At 35.8% G+C, this 15,658-nt stretch overlaps 1 protein-coding gene across 3 annotated transcripts in view; it reads left to right on the top strand.

Moving 5' to 3' along the window:
* The window catches only part of LOC114329818 (bestrophin-2), a 219,901-nt gene that overhangs the window by 200,264 nt on the left and 3,979 nt on the right, over nt 1–15,658 (top strand). For all 3 annotated transcript variants that reach the window (XM_028279055.2, XM_028279056.2, XM_028279057.2), the window contains exons 7-11: nt 4,295–4,402; nt 9,984–10,226; nt 13,323–13,578; nt 13,748–13,947; nt 14,189–14,443. In XM_028279055.2, coding sequence (XP_028134856.1) covers nt 4,295–4,402; nt 9,984–10,226; nt 13,323–13,578; nt 13,748–13,947; nt 14,189–14,443 — 1,062 coding nt within the window. The remainder of the gene's footprint in view (nt 1–4,294; nt 4,403–9,983; nt 10,227–13,322; nt 13,579–13,747; nt 13,948–14,188; nt 14,444–15,658) is intronic.

Here is a 15,658-nt window from a genome sequence, read left to right as displayed (position 1 = left end):
TTTATTTCAATCAATTGCAGGGGTGAAAAACTAAGAAAAAATGTAGTGTGATTTTTAATTTCAAATATCTCATTCAAAACAAACTTTTTATTCATTCTAAGGGATTTTCGGCCCTCGGTAATAAAGTATTTTTCATTCTGCGTTTAAATTTTAAAAAAATACTTATTAGTTTTCTCAGGATTCGAAAAAAATGATTACATTTAAAATACATTGAAAACTTTGACAGGCGTCAAAATGTTCCTTTCCTCTTAAGGTTTACTATTTATTTAGTACGCTCATAGCAGAAATGGAGTAGGTAGGTATTATTTTGAACAAGTGAAAGGAACATCTAGTAAGGGTAATCAGAATAAGTGATACGATAATCAGTGTTCAACTGAATGGAGGCAATACCAATGGGAACATCATATCATGTTACTATGCCCCACAGGTAGGATGTAAAGAACAGGAAAAGGAAGAATTGTGTAGTGCCCTTGATTGCGAGGTACTCGAGATTCCTGTAGATGAAAAGTATTTTATTGAAGGTGATTTGAAGGGACATATTGGGACAGAAAGAGCTGAAACAGGAAGAGTTCATGAAGGTTTTGGGATGGGGATAAGATATGATGAAGGAAATAGTGTGATTACCTGTGCAGTGGCATGGTATTTGTCTGTAGTTAATACATTATTTCTGAAGACTGAAAACCAGTATGAGTTCTGGGGAGAAGGGGAAGAGTAAGATAATTTTTTTACTGTGTAGAAGAAGTCAGATTACCAACTGTATGGTGATAAAGGGTGAGTTTGTAGTTAGTCAACACCGACCGGTGATAGTGGATATGGAGATAAAGGTGAGCCGGAAAGGAATACAAGTAAAGTACCAGGAAGTAAAGTGGTGGTGTAAGTAAAGAACGTGGCAAGGAGTGTTTAAGAGTAGAGTAGAGGAAAAAGATACAGTCAATGACTGGTGGGAATCCAACATCAAAGTTTTGGTACCAGTAGCAGAGGAAGCGCTAAGAGAAACATCTGGTAAAGGGTCTCCTCGGGGCAAAGTAACTTGGTGGTAGAATGATAAAGTGCAATAGTAGGTTTGAGAGAGAAAAGAAACTAGAAAATGGTAACAGGTCTAAAACAGAGTAAGATAAGAAGATCATCATTCTCTTTGCCTTATCCCTATTTGGGGTCGGCTTCCCTAATTGCATTTTTCCGCACAATTCTATCTTGGGACATATCAATGTCAATTCCCTTTACCAACATGTCCTGCCTTATCGTCTCCCCCCAGGTCTTCTTTGGTCTTCCTCTCCTACTCCTTCCAGGAATCTGCACTTCAGCGATTCTTCGTATTGGGTGATTAACGTCTTGACGTTGAACATGACCAAACCATCTTAACCTATGCTCTCTCATTTTGGCATCAATTGGTGCCACACCTAGACTTCCCCTAATATACTCATTTCTAATTTTATCCTTCTTTGTCACTCCACTCATCCATCTAAGCATTCTCATTTCCGCCACATACATTCGTTGTTCCTCTTTCTTTTTTACTGCCCAACATTCAGTTCCGTACATCATAGCCGGTCTTATGGCTGTTTTATAGAATTCTTCCTTCAGCTTCATTGGAATTTTTCTGTCACACAACACACCACTCGCTTCTTTCCACTTCATCCATCCAGCCCTAATTCTACTGCATGTATCTCTGTCTATTTCTCCATTACTCTCTAATACCGATCCTATGTACTTAAAATGATTGTTTTTTGCAATAATTTCACCATCCAAAGATACCATTTTATTTGTAGTAACTCCATCTTTAAATAAACATTCCAAATACTCTGTTTTTGTCCTACTAAGTTTTAAACCTTTTTCCTCCAGAGCTTGTCTCCACTGTTCCAGTTTTTGTTCTAAGTCTCTTTCACTATTTCCTATTAACACTACATCATCACCATACATTAGGCACCTTGGAATGCTACCCTGTAGTTTCGCTGTTATCTGGTCCAAAACTAATGAGAATAAATAAGGACTAAGCACCGAGCCTTGGTGCAATCCTACTTTCACCTGAAATTTATTAGTCTCTCCCACATCTGTCCTAACACTAGTCGTTACTCCCTCATACATATCTCTCACAATCTTTACATATTCGCCAGGGACTCCTTTCTTTTTGAGTGCCCACCACAGAATCTCTCGAGTAACTCTATCATATGCTTTCTCAAGATCAATGAATACCATATGGGCCTTGATCTCTTTATTCCTGTATTTTTCCATCAGTTGACTTACAATGAAAATTGCATCTGTTGTTGATCTGCCCTGCATGAAGCCTAATTGATTATCGGATATTCCGGTTTCTTCACGTATCCGTTTATCAATTACTCTCTCCCATATTTTCATGGTGTGGCTAAGTAGTTTTATAGCCCTATAGTTTGTACATTGTTGTATGTCTCCCTTGTTTTTGTAGACAGGTACTAATATACTGTTTCTCCATTCGTCTGGCATTTGTCCAACTTCCATAATTCTATTAAATAGACCTGCTAGCCAACTTATTCCTGTCTCTCCCAATGCTCTCCATACTTCCTCAGGAATATCATCTGGTCCGACTGCTTTTCTTTTCTTTATTTTTTGAAGCGCTTGAGCCACTTCCTCGATTGTTATTCTGGTAACCATTGCTGTTACTGTCTCCGTTAACCTCCACAGGCTGTCTGTCAAATTCTTCATTTAATAAACTGTCAAAATACTTTCTCCATCTAACATCCTTTTCGTGAATTAGTATTTTATTATTTTCATCTCGGATACATCTAATCTGATTAAAATCTCTTGCTTTCTTTGCTCTCTGTTTGGCTATTTTATATATCTTTGCTTCGCCTTCCCTGGTATCAAATTGATCGTATAGGTTTGAATACGCTTCTGCTTTAGCTTTTGCTACTGCTACTTTCGCTTCCTTTTTGGCGACCATAAAGTTTTGAAGATCTATGTCCGATCTGGTTTCTTGCCACTTTTTATATAATTTTCCCTTCTCTTTTATTTTTCCTTGTACTTCATCTGACCACCACCAAGTCTCTTTATCCTCAAACTTCTTTCCTGATGTTTTCCCAAGTATTGCAGTAGCCGTCTCTCTAATAATATTGGCCATTTTCTCCAAATTGTGTTAGGGCTTCCTTTCATGTTCCAACATATTTTTTCTACTATTCTTTCCCTGAATAGACCTTTCTCATTTTTTAGCATCCATCACTTTTTTGTGGTCCTCTCCGATATTTTTGTTTAGTTTCGCTTTTTATTTCGATGTCCAGAACAAGCAGCTTATGTTGTTGGCTTACTGTCTCACTAACTATTACCTTTCAATCCTTGCATTCACGTATGTCTTCTTTCCTTATCATGAAGTAGTCTATTTAGGACTGATGTTGTCCACTTTTGTAGGTAATAAGTTGAGTTTCTCTCTTTTTAAAGAATGTGTTAACAATCGCCATATCCAATGCTGTTGCTAATTCAAGCATATGGCTTGGCTTGGCCCACATGTGCATTGAAATCCCCTCCTATTATAACTTTCTCCTCTGCTAGAATATCACTCAGTACGTCTCCTAATTGGTCATAAAAAGCTCTTCTTTCATTCTCACCCAGACCTGTTTGAGGAGCATACACGCACACAACATTCAATAACTCTTTATCAATTACCTACAAATTTCACTGACATCATTCTATCACTCGTTCTTACAACTTCTACAACGTTATCTTTCATTTCACTATCAGCAATTATACCAACTCCATTTCTAGTGTTACTACTCCCTACATACCACAATTTGTATCCTTCACCTAGTTCTTTCGCCCTTTGTCCTTTCCACCTAGTTTCTTGAATACAAGCAATTTGAACTCTTCTTCGATTGAGCGCATCCACTAACTCCAGACTTTTACCTGTAAGACTACCAAGATTGCAAGACCCAAGGAAGATAAGAAGATATACAAGGTAAAAAGGGAATCAAAGCGCGCTGTAGCTACTGCTAAGAAAAGATCGTCTACACAGCTGAATCAAAAGTTAGAAACACCCGAGCTGATGAAAAGGGCATACAGCATTGCTAAAGCAAGGGAAAAGTCATCAAAGGACTTGACTCTTGTACGGCAGATTAAAAGTGCGGATGGAAGAGTGTTAAGAAACGATGTGGAAATAAAGCAAAAGTGGTATGAGTACCTACTTTAGAAAGTTGCTAAACGAAGAACACTAGTAGAGAGACAAAATTATCAAGCTTATCTACTTTATCATAGTTGACATAGTATTAATGTTTTTTAAAGATATGTCAGTTTTTTTCCAGTAAACCATATTACATTTCAATTTTGTTTTTAGTTTTGCTTCTACGTTGGATGGTTAAAAGTAGCCGAAGTATTGATCAATCCCTTTGGTGAGGACGACGATGATATCGAACTGAATTGGCTCATCGATAGGCATATCAAGGTAAGAAAATAAATATATATTAACAATATTTTGGTAGATATTCCAGTCTGAGGAGTAGATCAGGTTTGTTAATTTTTGGCTAAGCTATGACATATAAAAATGATGTTGAGTTGTTTTACAGTGCATCAATATTGTAGTTAGGTGGATTCGTTTCCAACGGTTTTTAAATTTACTAAATAAGCAAGTTATTTCGACACTAACAACAATGAGGAACGGCTTCTCCCCTATTATAAATGGTTAGGACTCTTTACCGATGAAAAAACTGCCAAACGATAGATTAGCCATAGAAAACTCTTAAAGTGACCTGCTCGTTCTCCAGATCTTAGTCCGATAGTTTTTTAGTTTTTGTTAATCTCTTAAATTATTTAGTGCGTATAATTTAACGCTTATGGCATACAAATTGCTTTGATTTTGTTTTCAATAAGAAATGCCGTAGAATTTCTAAATGTGCAGACCTTGAGCTTTACATTAGTAAACCTGTATTAGATTTGCTTAAATAATCACCAAGTTAATATTCTAATCTAATGAAACATTTACATATATACCCGTATCATTCTTAAAGACCGATGTAAATGAGCATTGAAGTCGCTCGACTACATCTCTCAAACAAGATCGAAGAGTATGAACATACAGACACGGAGGATTGACCTCAAATGGCACTATCGTGATATAGACTAAGAGCTGGGATAGGTAAAATTTGCTCATCATTTAAGGCACCGTAAGAGTCAACTTAAATAGTAGAACCTGAAAGAAAACTTATGAGCACTATGCCGTCACTTTTCAGTGGCACATGCGTCGACAGTGGTGGTGCATCAAACTTTCCACTTAGAGACGGGATAAATAAATTAAAGGGTACCTCACCTCACTCCCAAAATTCATTTTTTCTTAAGTTATGTGTGATTTAAAAAATAATATTTAGTGCAATTTTAACCCACCACCCCTTCTCTTCTCCCCACCAAAGGGGTTGTAAACAAAGATTGAAAGCCAGGATTTGCCCAATGTCAAGCCTTTTCAATTCTTTTAAAGTGTAATTTTTACTTCATTTGCTACTTTTTCTGCTTAAGCACGCTTAAGTATAGTATTTTTAAGACAATACCACCATAATTCGGTCTTAAATTTCTATGAAATATAGCTTCATAGTTATATTCACCAAGCAAAGGTTACAAACTTTTGTGAACCATTGTATTTTGTATAATAAAAATGTGCTTTGCCCCGGACTGTAAACACTATAGTGAAAGAGGGGTATGTAGATTATTTGTGTTTCCAAAGGATCTGGTTGAAAAGAAGGGGTAGATTTCATTATTATTCTTCTTCTTCTTCCTCTTTATAAGCAATTCTGCTTGTTCATTGGCGGATTGCTACCTCTATGAAAGGTTGTCACTCCATCTTTTGCTCAGTCGGCCGATACTTCTTGTACCGATTGGTGATTTATCTCTTGCTATTTTGACCACACGTGTCTGCCCCATCCTGGTTATGTGGTTGTTCCATTCTCTTTTTCTATTTAGCATCTATTCGTTTATACTCCGTACGTTACATTGTCTTCTGATATCTTCACTCCTCTTTCGATGTCTCAGTGTATTTCCTGTAATTCTTCTCAGCACTCTCATCTCTGCCGTTTCCAGTAGTCTTTGTGTTGTGGCTGTATCGGGTCTTGTTTCTGATGCATATGTCATTATTGGTCTTACACTGGCTTTATAAATTCTTGACTTCATCTCGGTATTAATATGTCGGTTTCGCCGTATAGTGTTATTAAGGTATCCTGCCAGTCTATTTGCTCTTTGTACTTGATTTCTCACTTCTTTGTCTAGGTCTCCGTAACTTGACAATGTAATTCCAAGGTATTTTATTTCCATTACTTACTGATACCATCAATTTCTATTTTACATTTGATTGGTTCTTTACTGATTACTATGGTTTTGGTTTTCTGAGATGAAATTGTCTTATTTAATTCTTTTGCTCTTATGTTAAATCTGTGGACTAATCTTTGCAGACTATCTTCATCTTGGGCTATCAATATTGCGTCATCTGCGTAGCAGAGTATTTTTACTTCTGTGTTTCCCATTCTATATCCTCGTCCTTTGTTGACGTCTTTGATAATTTCATCCATGATTAAATTAAAGAGCATAGGACTCAATGAGTCTCCCTGTCTTATTCCGCTGCCTATATCTATAGGTTCTGTAAGTTGTCCATCTATTCTGATCTGTCCATTTTGTTGTTTTGGTAGATGTTTTCAATAGTTTTTATGATATCTAGAGGGACTTCTCTATTATGCAGAAGATAGATTACATCTTTGAGTCTTACTCTGTCAAATGCTTACTTCAAGTCAATCAGACATAGAAATGCTGGTCGATTATACTCTAGTGATTTCTCAGTAATTTGCTTTATGGCGAATATTGCATCTGTACACGATCTTCCAGTACGAAAACCCTGTTGTTCATCTGATAAACTTATCCTCTGACTCATTAGGTCTTGTAAAATTTTAGTTGTAAGTTTTAGGGTAGTATTTAACAAGTTGATACCTCTGTAGTTTTCTGGCTGCTCTTTATCTCCTTTTTTGAATAGTAGAATTAGTTCGCTCGTTCTCCATTCTTCCGGTATTTTATTGTGTTTTATGATTTTGTTAATTAATGTTGTTAATTGTTCTGTCATTGCTGCTCCACAATATTTCAGTAATTCGTTTGGTATTCCATCCTTACCTGCAGCTTTTCTGTTCTTCAGCTTTTCGAGTGTTTTTCGTACTTCCTGTGTACTTATATTAACATCTTCATTTGTGGTAATTTCTGGTGTTTCCGGTTCTACCATCATTTGTTCTTCCTCTACATAGTTTATTTTCTATGTGTTTTGGTTCTATTAGTTCCTTTACCTCCGTTCTTTGACCTCTTATAAAGCGCCATATTTCCTTTTGGAGACCATAAAAATCATGTTCCATTTCTTTCGAAAAACGTTCTCAGTGATCATTTTTTATTCTTCTTACTACTGAATGTGTTTCGTTTCTTATAGTCTTATAATTATCGTATGCCTCTTGTGTTTTAGTTGACATGTATTTTAGGTAAGCTTTTTTCTTCTCTTTACATTTTTCCTTCACTTCTGTACAAGACCATGGAGTTCTTCGTCTTGGAAGCGATTTATTTTTATTAATGTTTCTTTCACCAAGAACTTCCTTGGCTATTAGACTTAATTATTAAGAAATATTAGACTTAATTTTTGCCCAGCTTTCTTCGACTCCGTCACTTTCTGCGTTATTTTCATTATTAAGGTAATTCATTATTAAGATTTCATTATTAAGGTAAGAAAATATAGTGAAGAAGAAGAAATGAATTTATTGCCCCTAGGGGAAGTCTTACAAATTATGCCACCATGAGATGCATCTCCCAGCGGATAGACTCTTATGCGGTGCCTAAAATGATTAGCAAATTTCACCTATCCCGGCTCTTAGTCTAATATATAATGATATTGTGATCATAAGATATTTTTATTAGCCGGTGTCGTGTTGATCTTTGTTTTTGTCTCAAATATTTAATCTTCCCCTCAGGTGTTGCTGCACGCTTTAGATTTGTTATTGTTTACAGATCCACGTGCTTACACTAAATCACAACCAACAACAATGTTTATTGTTTTTGTTTTCTAATTAATGCCATGGTATTTATTATATTTTGAAAATAGAACTATAATTATTTGGTTTTTTTAACGTTGTCTCGCACTGGTGTTGAAAATAAAATATTTATGCCACTAAAACATGAATCTGTAATTTTCGCTCATCATAGTGACCAGTACACTGCATTTAGCACCTTATTTACATTTTCAATAACTGTGAATAACAATAAATGTATGTTATTTCATAATTGAACGTTATTATATCTTCTTGACTCTCCAGGTCTTCATTTCTTTCGAGGAAGATGACATTCAGCAATATTTTGTATTTGGTGATTATGGCATCAATCGGTACCACATATTAATCCCTCGTTTTATACTTTACTCACTCATCCATCTATGTATATTCATTTCTATATCCACGTTCATTGCACTTCCTCTTCGTGATTTTTCAAACAGATGTTTTCCTAGGAGATGGGTTGCTAGACGAGGAACAATATAGAGTGGCCCCCAAAATATCCAGATCTTAAGCCACTTGATTTTTTCTATGAGGTCACTTAAATCGATAAAAATTTACATCGATAGACCACTTAAATAGCGTCGTAAACTAGCGAAATATCTAACTTTTAACTATACACAAAAACACCAAAATTCCGAAATCTTTTTCCAAATATTGTTAGCTTGCTCTCTTCATTGGCTGTGGTCCCGTGTTAGATGGACGGCTTCATATAAGGTTTTTCCCACTAGAGTCTTCAGTTGGCCTGCCCATCGTGTTGGAGATCATCTTGGTCCTGGGCCTTCGACTTTTCCTTCCTCTACCAATAGTTCCTTGGTGCCCATTTTCTGGCTATGGCGTCAAAGCAACCTTTTGTTTACACGGAACAGTGAATCGGCAAAACTGCAGATATTGGAATCCGAGAGAATCTTCATAGGATGACTGAGGCACACATTCATCATCAAAACGTTAATAAATGGGCGGGGATAGTTTAGGATATTTCTGAAGGTCCTTTATTTGATAAGCGTGTTACGGGCCAAAGATATTTTATATAACAGTGCACTTCCGCACTTTGCACTTCATCTTCGTGATTTTTCAAACAGATGTTTTCCTAGGAGATGGATTGGTAGACGAGGAATAATAGACTGGCCCCCAAAATATCCAGATCTTAAACCAGTTGATTTTTTCTATGACGTCACTTAAATCGATAGACCACTTGGATAGCGTCGTAAACTAGCGAAATATCCAACTTTTAATAATTAAAAGTTGGATATTTCGCTATACATAAACAACCGGTGGCGCCCAAAATCCCGACAGCCACAATCCCGACGGCCAAAACACCGACATGCAACAATCCTCGCATAAGTAAAAATTCCGACTTTTGTTTAATACTTTCAATACAAAATACTTTTTGTTTAGTAACAAAAATAAAAAACAGATAGCCATAAACAAAAAACAAGAAATAAATGTAATGATATGTTAAAAAGAAACTTATCAAACCTGTCGGTTTCTGGCGTGGCTGTCGGGATTTTGGCTGTCGGGATTTTGGGGTAGACCCATAAACAACAGTATAAATAAGTCGAATTATGAGTTTAATTATTGTTACAATAAGTTTCTAAATTCCATGTCGGACTTTTGGGGTTTTTATGCATAATTATTATACATAAAAACCCCAAAATTCCGACACAGAATTTAGAAGCTGATTGTAACAATAATTAAACTCATTATTCGACTTATTTATACTGTTGTTTATGTACCTATACTGTACAATTGTACAGTACGGACTCATATTTATTCTGGTAGTTTCCGAGGTACATCAAATATATCGTATTTTTTAATTTTCTAATTTTTTAATTTTTTAATCGTTATTTTTTAATTAACATTGTGGGTTATTCCAATTAAATACAGTGGATTCATTATTTTATTATTGATTATTGCAACATTAAAACTTAAATCGTTATGTTCTTTAAGGCTAATTCTTTGAGATATTTTTAGGCTTCCTACATGATTGTTGACGAAATGCACGAAGAACATCCTGAATTACTGAAGGACCAATATTGGGACGACATAATTCCAAAAGAACTTCCTTACACAGTAGCTTCTGAGCATTATCGACGAGAAGAACCCAAAGGTTCTGCAGAAAATTACAAGATAAAGGCTCAAGATGCTGTTTATGCCAACGTAATGAGTCCGCATCCGAAGAAATCTCTAATTCCCGAGGACATGTATGCTGATTATGTAAGTACAAAAACATTTTGTTTACCTTTCCTTCATCGATGTAGGATGGAGACTATTCTAAGAGATTGAAAATTTTTATTTAAATTTTATATCAAAACTCTCACAAAACTTAATCTGAGTGTCATAGGGTGCTGTCAAATCTACGAAAAAAGCGCCTATTATAAGTTTTTCATCGAAGTCCTCTTCAATGTGTTCTGATATTGCGAGAACTGAACCGGTGCAAGATTTGCCAGGTCTGAATCCTCTTTGTTGTGAAATGAGGTGCTTGTCGACATTTTTTTCTACTCTGGCCCAAATAAGTCTCTCGGTAGCGTTTGAAAAAGTGGCACAACAGGGAAATAGATCTGTAGCTACTGGGATTTTCTGGGTCCGTTCCTGGTTTTAATACGATGATTACTTTAAATCTTCTCCATGATTTTGGAATTTCGCAGGCTTTACAGCAGGTGTCACGGAGTTGCAAGATCCATTTTTTACTTCTTGGCCTAGATGCTTTTTTGTTCACTACATATATTATCCACACCTGCAGCTTTCCCGTTTTTTAACCTCATATCGTCGTGAAGTTCTTTTAGTGTAAAATGAGTTCCTCCTCATTCAGTCTTTTTCTAATGTTTGGGTCTTTATATCAGTTCGTAGTTCTTCCATTCACAAGGAATCCAGTAGCGACTTGGTTTGCTGTAACCTTCTAAGGTGGTTTATGTTCTTTAGGATCACCTCTACCTCTAAGTTTTATTAACAAAATTCCATTCTATTTTGTTATTACGTGTCATGTTCATTTTTTCCATGGATTCTATCTTCTTTCCTCTTCTGGCTTCACTCAGCTATTAGAGTAGGACTGCTCTGCAGTCAACCGTTTCTTGGCTAAAACGGTCAGCTGCATAGAGCGTTTCGTATGTTCTGATTAGTTCTTTGGACTCGCTAAACATCCCGAGAACATATTGTAGCTTACATCTCCTGGCGATAACTTTCCCAGACACATTTTTTACTCGCTCTACAAATTTTTCGTGGTTCTTTTTAAATCTTTCTTTTCGTGATCTACAAATTTTAATAATTGTTGAAGACGTAGCACATCAACATCTAGCATGTCTGTATACTTTTCCCAATTTGCCTTTTTGAATTTATATCTCCTTCTGAATGGGATAGCTTATGATCTGACAATTGGAAATATTTTTATACCAATTATTGGTCTATACTAAGTTTTGGGTTTTGGTGTGGGATCATATACTAGTTTGGTAAATCGATCTTCGAGATTAGCATTTGAAAAACAGATCATCATCATCATGGCAACTACACTCCTAGCGGAGTGATTGGCGCCCTCTTTGGGCTCTTCCGATTCGTTTGTCGCGGTGGATCAATCCGCATTAACATTTTCGTTTTACAAATGGTTGTGTGACTTGGTATCTTCTACAATTTTCCTCCATTCGTTCCTGTTTTTGCTTCTGGTTACCCATTCCCTGACTCCCATCTTCTTAAGGTCCTCCACTATCTGGTTCTCCCATCTAGTTTTGGGTCTTCCTCTTGGTCTGCCTGATACAGGTCTCCATTTGCAAATTTTCTTGATGACGGCTTCTGGATTCCTCCTTTCTATATGTCCCATCCATCTGAGTCTCTGTTCCTTGATAAATTTGACGATGTCTTCTCCTTTCAGAAGTTCTCTTACTTCGTGCTTCATGAGTTTTCTAAATTCATTATTACCTAAGTTTAGTGGTCCTGCTATCCTCCGAATTAATTTCCTTTCTAGGATCCTCAATCTTTCTTCCTCTTTCTGTGTCAGACACATTACTTCAGCACCATATGTGATTACTGGTCTAATTGCTGCTTTGGAAATGTTCAGTTTTGTATTCTGAGTAAGCTTCTTATCGTTGAGGAAGTTATTGTATTTCCAGTAGGTTCTGTTTCCTGCCTGGATTCTTTCATTAATTTCGGTACTTCTATCATTAGTTCCATTAACTGAGACTCCAAGATATTTAAAATTTTCTACCTTTTCAAATTCATATTCAAATATTTAAGGTTATCATATTAACTGGGCTTTTTCTTGAGCATATTAGGTATTTTGTTTTGTTTTGATTTATTTCTAAACCCCTTTTGGATGCTTCTTTGTATAACTTCATAAATTCGTCCTTTAAACTGTTTAGGTTTCTGCTAATTAATGCTATGTCGTCAGCATATCTAAAAAACAGATATCCAGGTTATATCCACTCTTCCAAACTTTTCCCTGAAAAGATGGTGGAAGTTTATAATCATGGATTAATGTGAGACACCTCGTTTCAGCCCATACTTTTACTGCGTCTCTGTTTGCGTCCGAACCTGCGTAACCCCAGAGTAAACTGTGACTGTTATAATCTCCCAGTATTAGCTGATTGGGTTGTGATTGGAAGTTAGGTGGTGGTAAAAATATAAAGGGCTGGTTTGGAGGTTTATATACCAAGGATATTGTTCATTTTTCACTCTCAATCGTTAACGGTTAATGGTTAACAGTTAATGGTTAACGGTTAATTATTAACGGTTAATGGGTAATTATTAACAGTTAATGGTTAACGCTTAATGGTTAACGGTTAATGGAAACGTGTGAACATAACTTGAAAAAAAAACTATTTTAAAGAAACTGAGTTTTTAAAAAAGTATAGAGAGACAAAAATATCAAGAAGATTATGTTAAACTAATGGTGATTTAGGATTGCAGTTTATTGTCAAAATAGTACCAATATGTTCCTCATTTCCCGAAAGTTATTTACACGTATAAATTCTTGGCGCATGTACATATGAGAGGGCGGTTTGCTAGCAGGTAATGCCGTGGTTAGCCGACGTTTGTACCGTACACATGACAGCGTTTGACTGGCGGTCCCATTACAATCACCGCGGTTTGACGATGTTGAGTGGTTGCATGTGTACGATACTATGCGCTTGCATTTGTTCTTTGGTAACTTGAACCGCGGCGTTTGGATTTTTCAGGTAAACCGCGACGCAACCGTTGGCAAACCTCTCTCGTGTGTACAAGCGTTTAAGATCACTTGTAGATTGTGTTAAAAATATTGTTTTTGATCGATTACACATCACTTAAATGTTCAGAAAAAAAAATTTATTTTTATTTTTGCAATAGGAAAGTGTTGATACGCCCATAGTAGAGCGAAGGAAGAGCAACTGGTTTTCTAGACAGATATCCAGAACAGGCATGGGTTCGATTAGATCTGCTTCAACAGCCTATTCTTCGGGAGGTCTTTTTGGTCGGCATAGATACTCTGTGGATGTTAATCCTGAAAATGGCCAGTTACCAGGAATGCCACCGCCTAAAATGTCCATCGCCGACAGATTTGTAGGAAGAAAAAGTGGGAGGACTAGGAATTTGAAACCAATAAGTAAGTGTGTGGAATAAAGTGATTTAAATCAATATACACTGCTAACCAAAAGTCTCCTCTCCCTCGTATCTTTTGAAGGGCAAAGTTGGACAGAGTTGAATTTATTCAAAGATACTTGATTATATATTTGGTAGAAATCTGACATAACATATTTTATTTTTATCTTTAGAAACTACAGGAATCCCTGTCAAGAATCGACCTCGAATTCCTACTCCAGACGTAACGAAAGAAGTTTTAGAACGAGAAAGTAAGCTAACACAAAGCGCAAGTAACATCCAAAATCAAATGTCTGGGGTGACACTAATGTCACAACAGTTGCCAGCAGGGTATCATCCTTCATACCCTACGGTAGATGTTCCGCTTGTACAGGTAAAGCACTTATATAATGTTTATTTTATTCACTAGACTAGGTTTCTTGCATTTTGTTTACATCTAAATTCTCGAAAGGTTGATATTTCAAAATATGGCCGGATTCAGGGTCGTATTTAAAATATCCGCCAATGGTGCATTTACAAAATACAAAATTACAAAATAAAATCAATTTTTTAAATTACTTTGATATAATATATTGGAGAGATCTTTGTAAATGCTATGTTTGTGTTCATATTAGGTGGTTCTATCACCAATCCAAGAACTCGACGGCACTGGTTCGGTGAACAACACGTTGCACCCCAATCAACCCGGCACTGCTGCACTAGCACAAGCTATACTTTCTCCCGGCCTTGGCCCAGTCCTTACCACACCAGTTAGTGTACCTATGACTGTTTCACAGCTTACTTCCCTCCAGTTGGCGTCGCATCCCAACAGTCCCTTACTGGCAAGAGCATTCGATCAACAAAATCTGAGGAGTCCTGCTTTTATACAGGTAAGCCAAACAGTTAAATATTTTTAATTTTTAATTTTTGATTTTTAATTTTGAAGTTTTAATTTTTAATTTTTAATTTTTTATTTTTTATTATATAAATATTTATTTAGTTATACCATTATTTTATTCCATATTTTTATATATAATTTTAATTTTTAATTTTTTAATTTCTTATCCAACCTATGTGAATTTGAATAAGAAATTATAAAATAAATTAAAAATCAAAAATTAATATTAAATATAAAATAAAATAAAATAAAATAAATAAAAAATAAAAAATTATTAATCACACAAAAAAATACAGCTAAAAATTTGAAATTTTAAAACTCAATGGATATTTTCGGCTAAGGGTCTGACGCTCACCGAAATACCATTGTGAATATTATATAAGTCAAATATGCCTGCACTTTGCCTGCAAAAACCTAAAACATTTTTTTTCCATGCAAAAAAAATAATTTTAGGAAAAAAACAAAAAAACACGTTTAAAAAATTTTTGACCAACTTTTGGTCCTGGCAACATGCAAATTTGTTAAAAGGGGTCCTTTTTGAGTAAGATTGTGCAAAAAATCTGAATCGGAATATTTTTCCTAGCGGATGCGCAGTGGCTTTCTGGACTATGTAGCTGGTGGAGGATATACACCTGAGGACCTGAGCAAGTATTTAATGCAGACGAAACTGCACTGTTTTCGAAGAGAATCCCAGATAAATCATGCATTTCTTAAAGCGAAAATCTGCCATTAGATTTAAGGCAGCAAGTGATAGTTACACTACTGCTTTGTTCTCATGTATCTTGTGTTATTAACCCATTGATGCTTTATAGATCTTTAAGTCCTCGTGCGTTAAAAAAATCAAAACAAGGACGACCGATTAGTATTTTGGCGTGTTACTAAGAAAGCGTGGGTTACAAGCATTTTTTTTGAGACTGGAATTGTTTTGTTTCTAGAGTTGAAACTTATTTGAAATCAAAGAATTTAGACTTAAAGCTGTTCTAGTTTTGGACAATACACCAGGTCATTCTCGCGAACTTAATACTATGCATGCAAATATAAAAGTGGCATGTTAACCTCCCAATACGACGGCTTTGCTTCAACTTATGGACCAAGGAATAATCCAAGCCTTTAATCTTTATTACATTAGAGCAAGACCGTCTTCCGCAGTAAAACAACATTGTCTACCCTATTTAATCATTCCATAGCATTATAATATCAATTTTTT

This window comes from Diabrotica virgifera, chromosome 3 (genome assembly GCF_917563875.1).
Source record: "Diabrotica virgifera virgifera chromosome 3, PGI_DIABVI_V3a".
Taxonomy (NCBI): Eukaryota; Metazoa; Arthropoda; class Insecta; order Coleoptera; family Chrysomelidae; genus Diabrotica; species Diabrotica virgifera.
The sequence above is the reverse complement of the archived record's forward strand: the minus strand, read 5'-3'. Positions and strand labels throughout refer to the sequence as shown.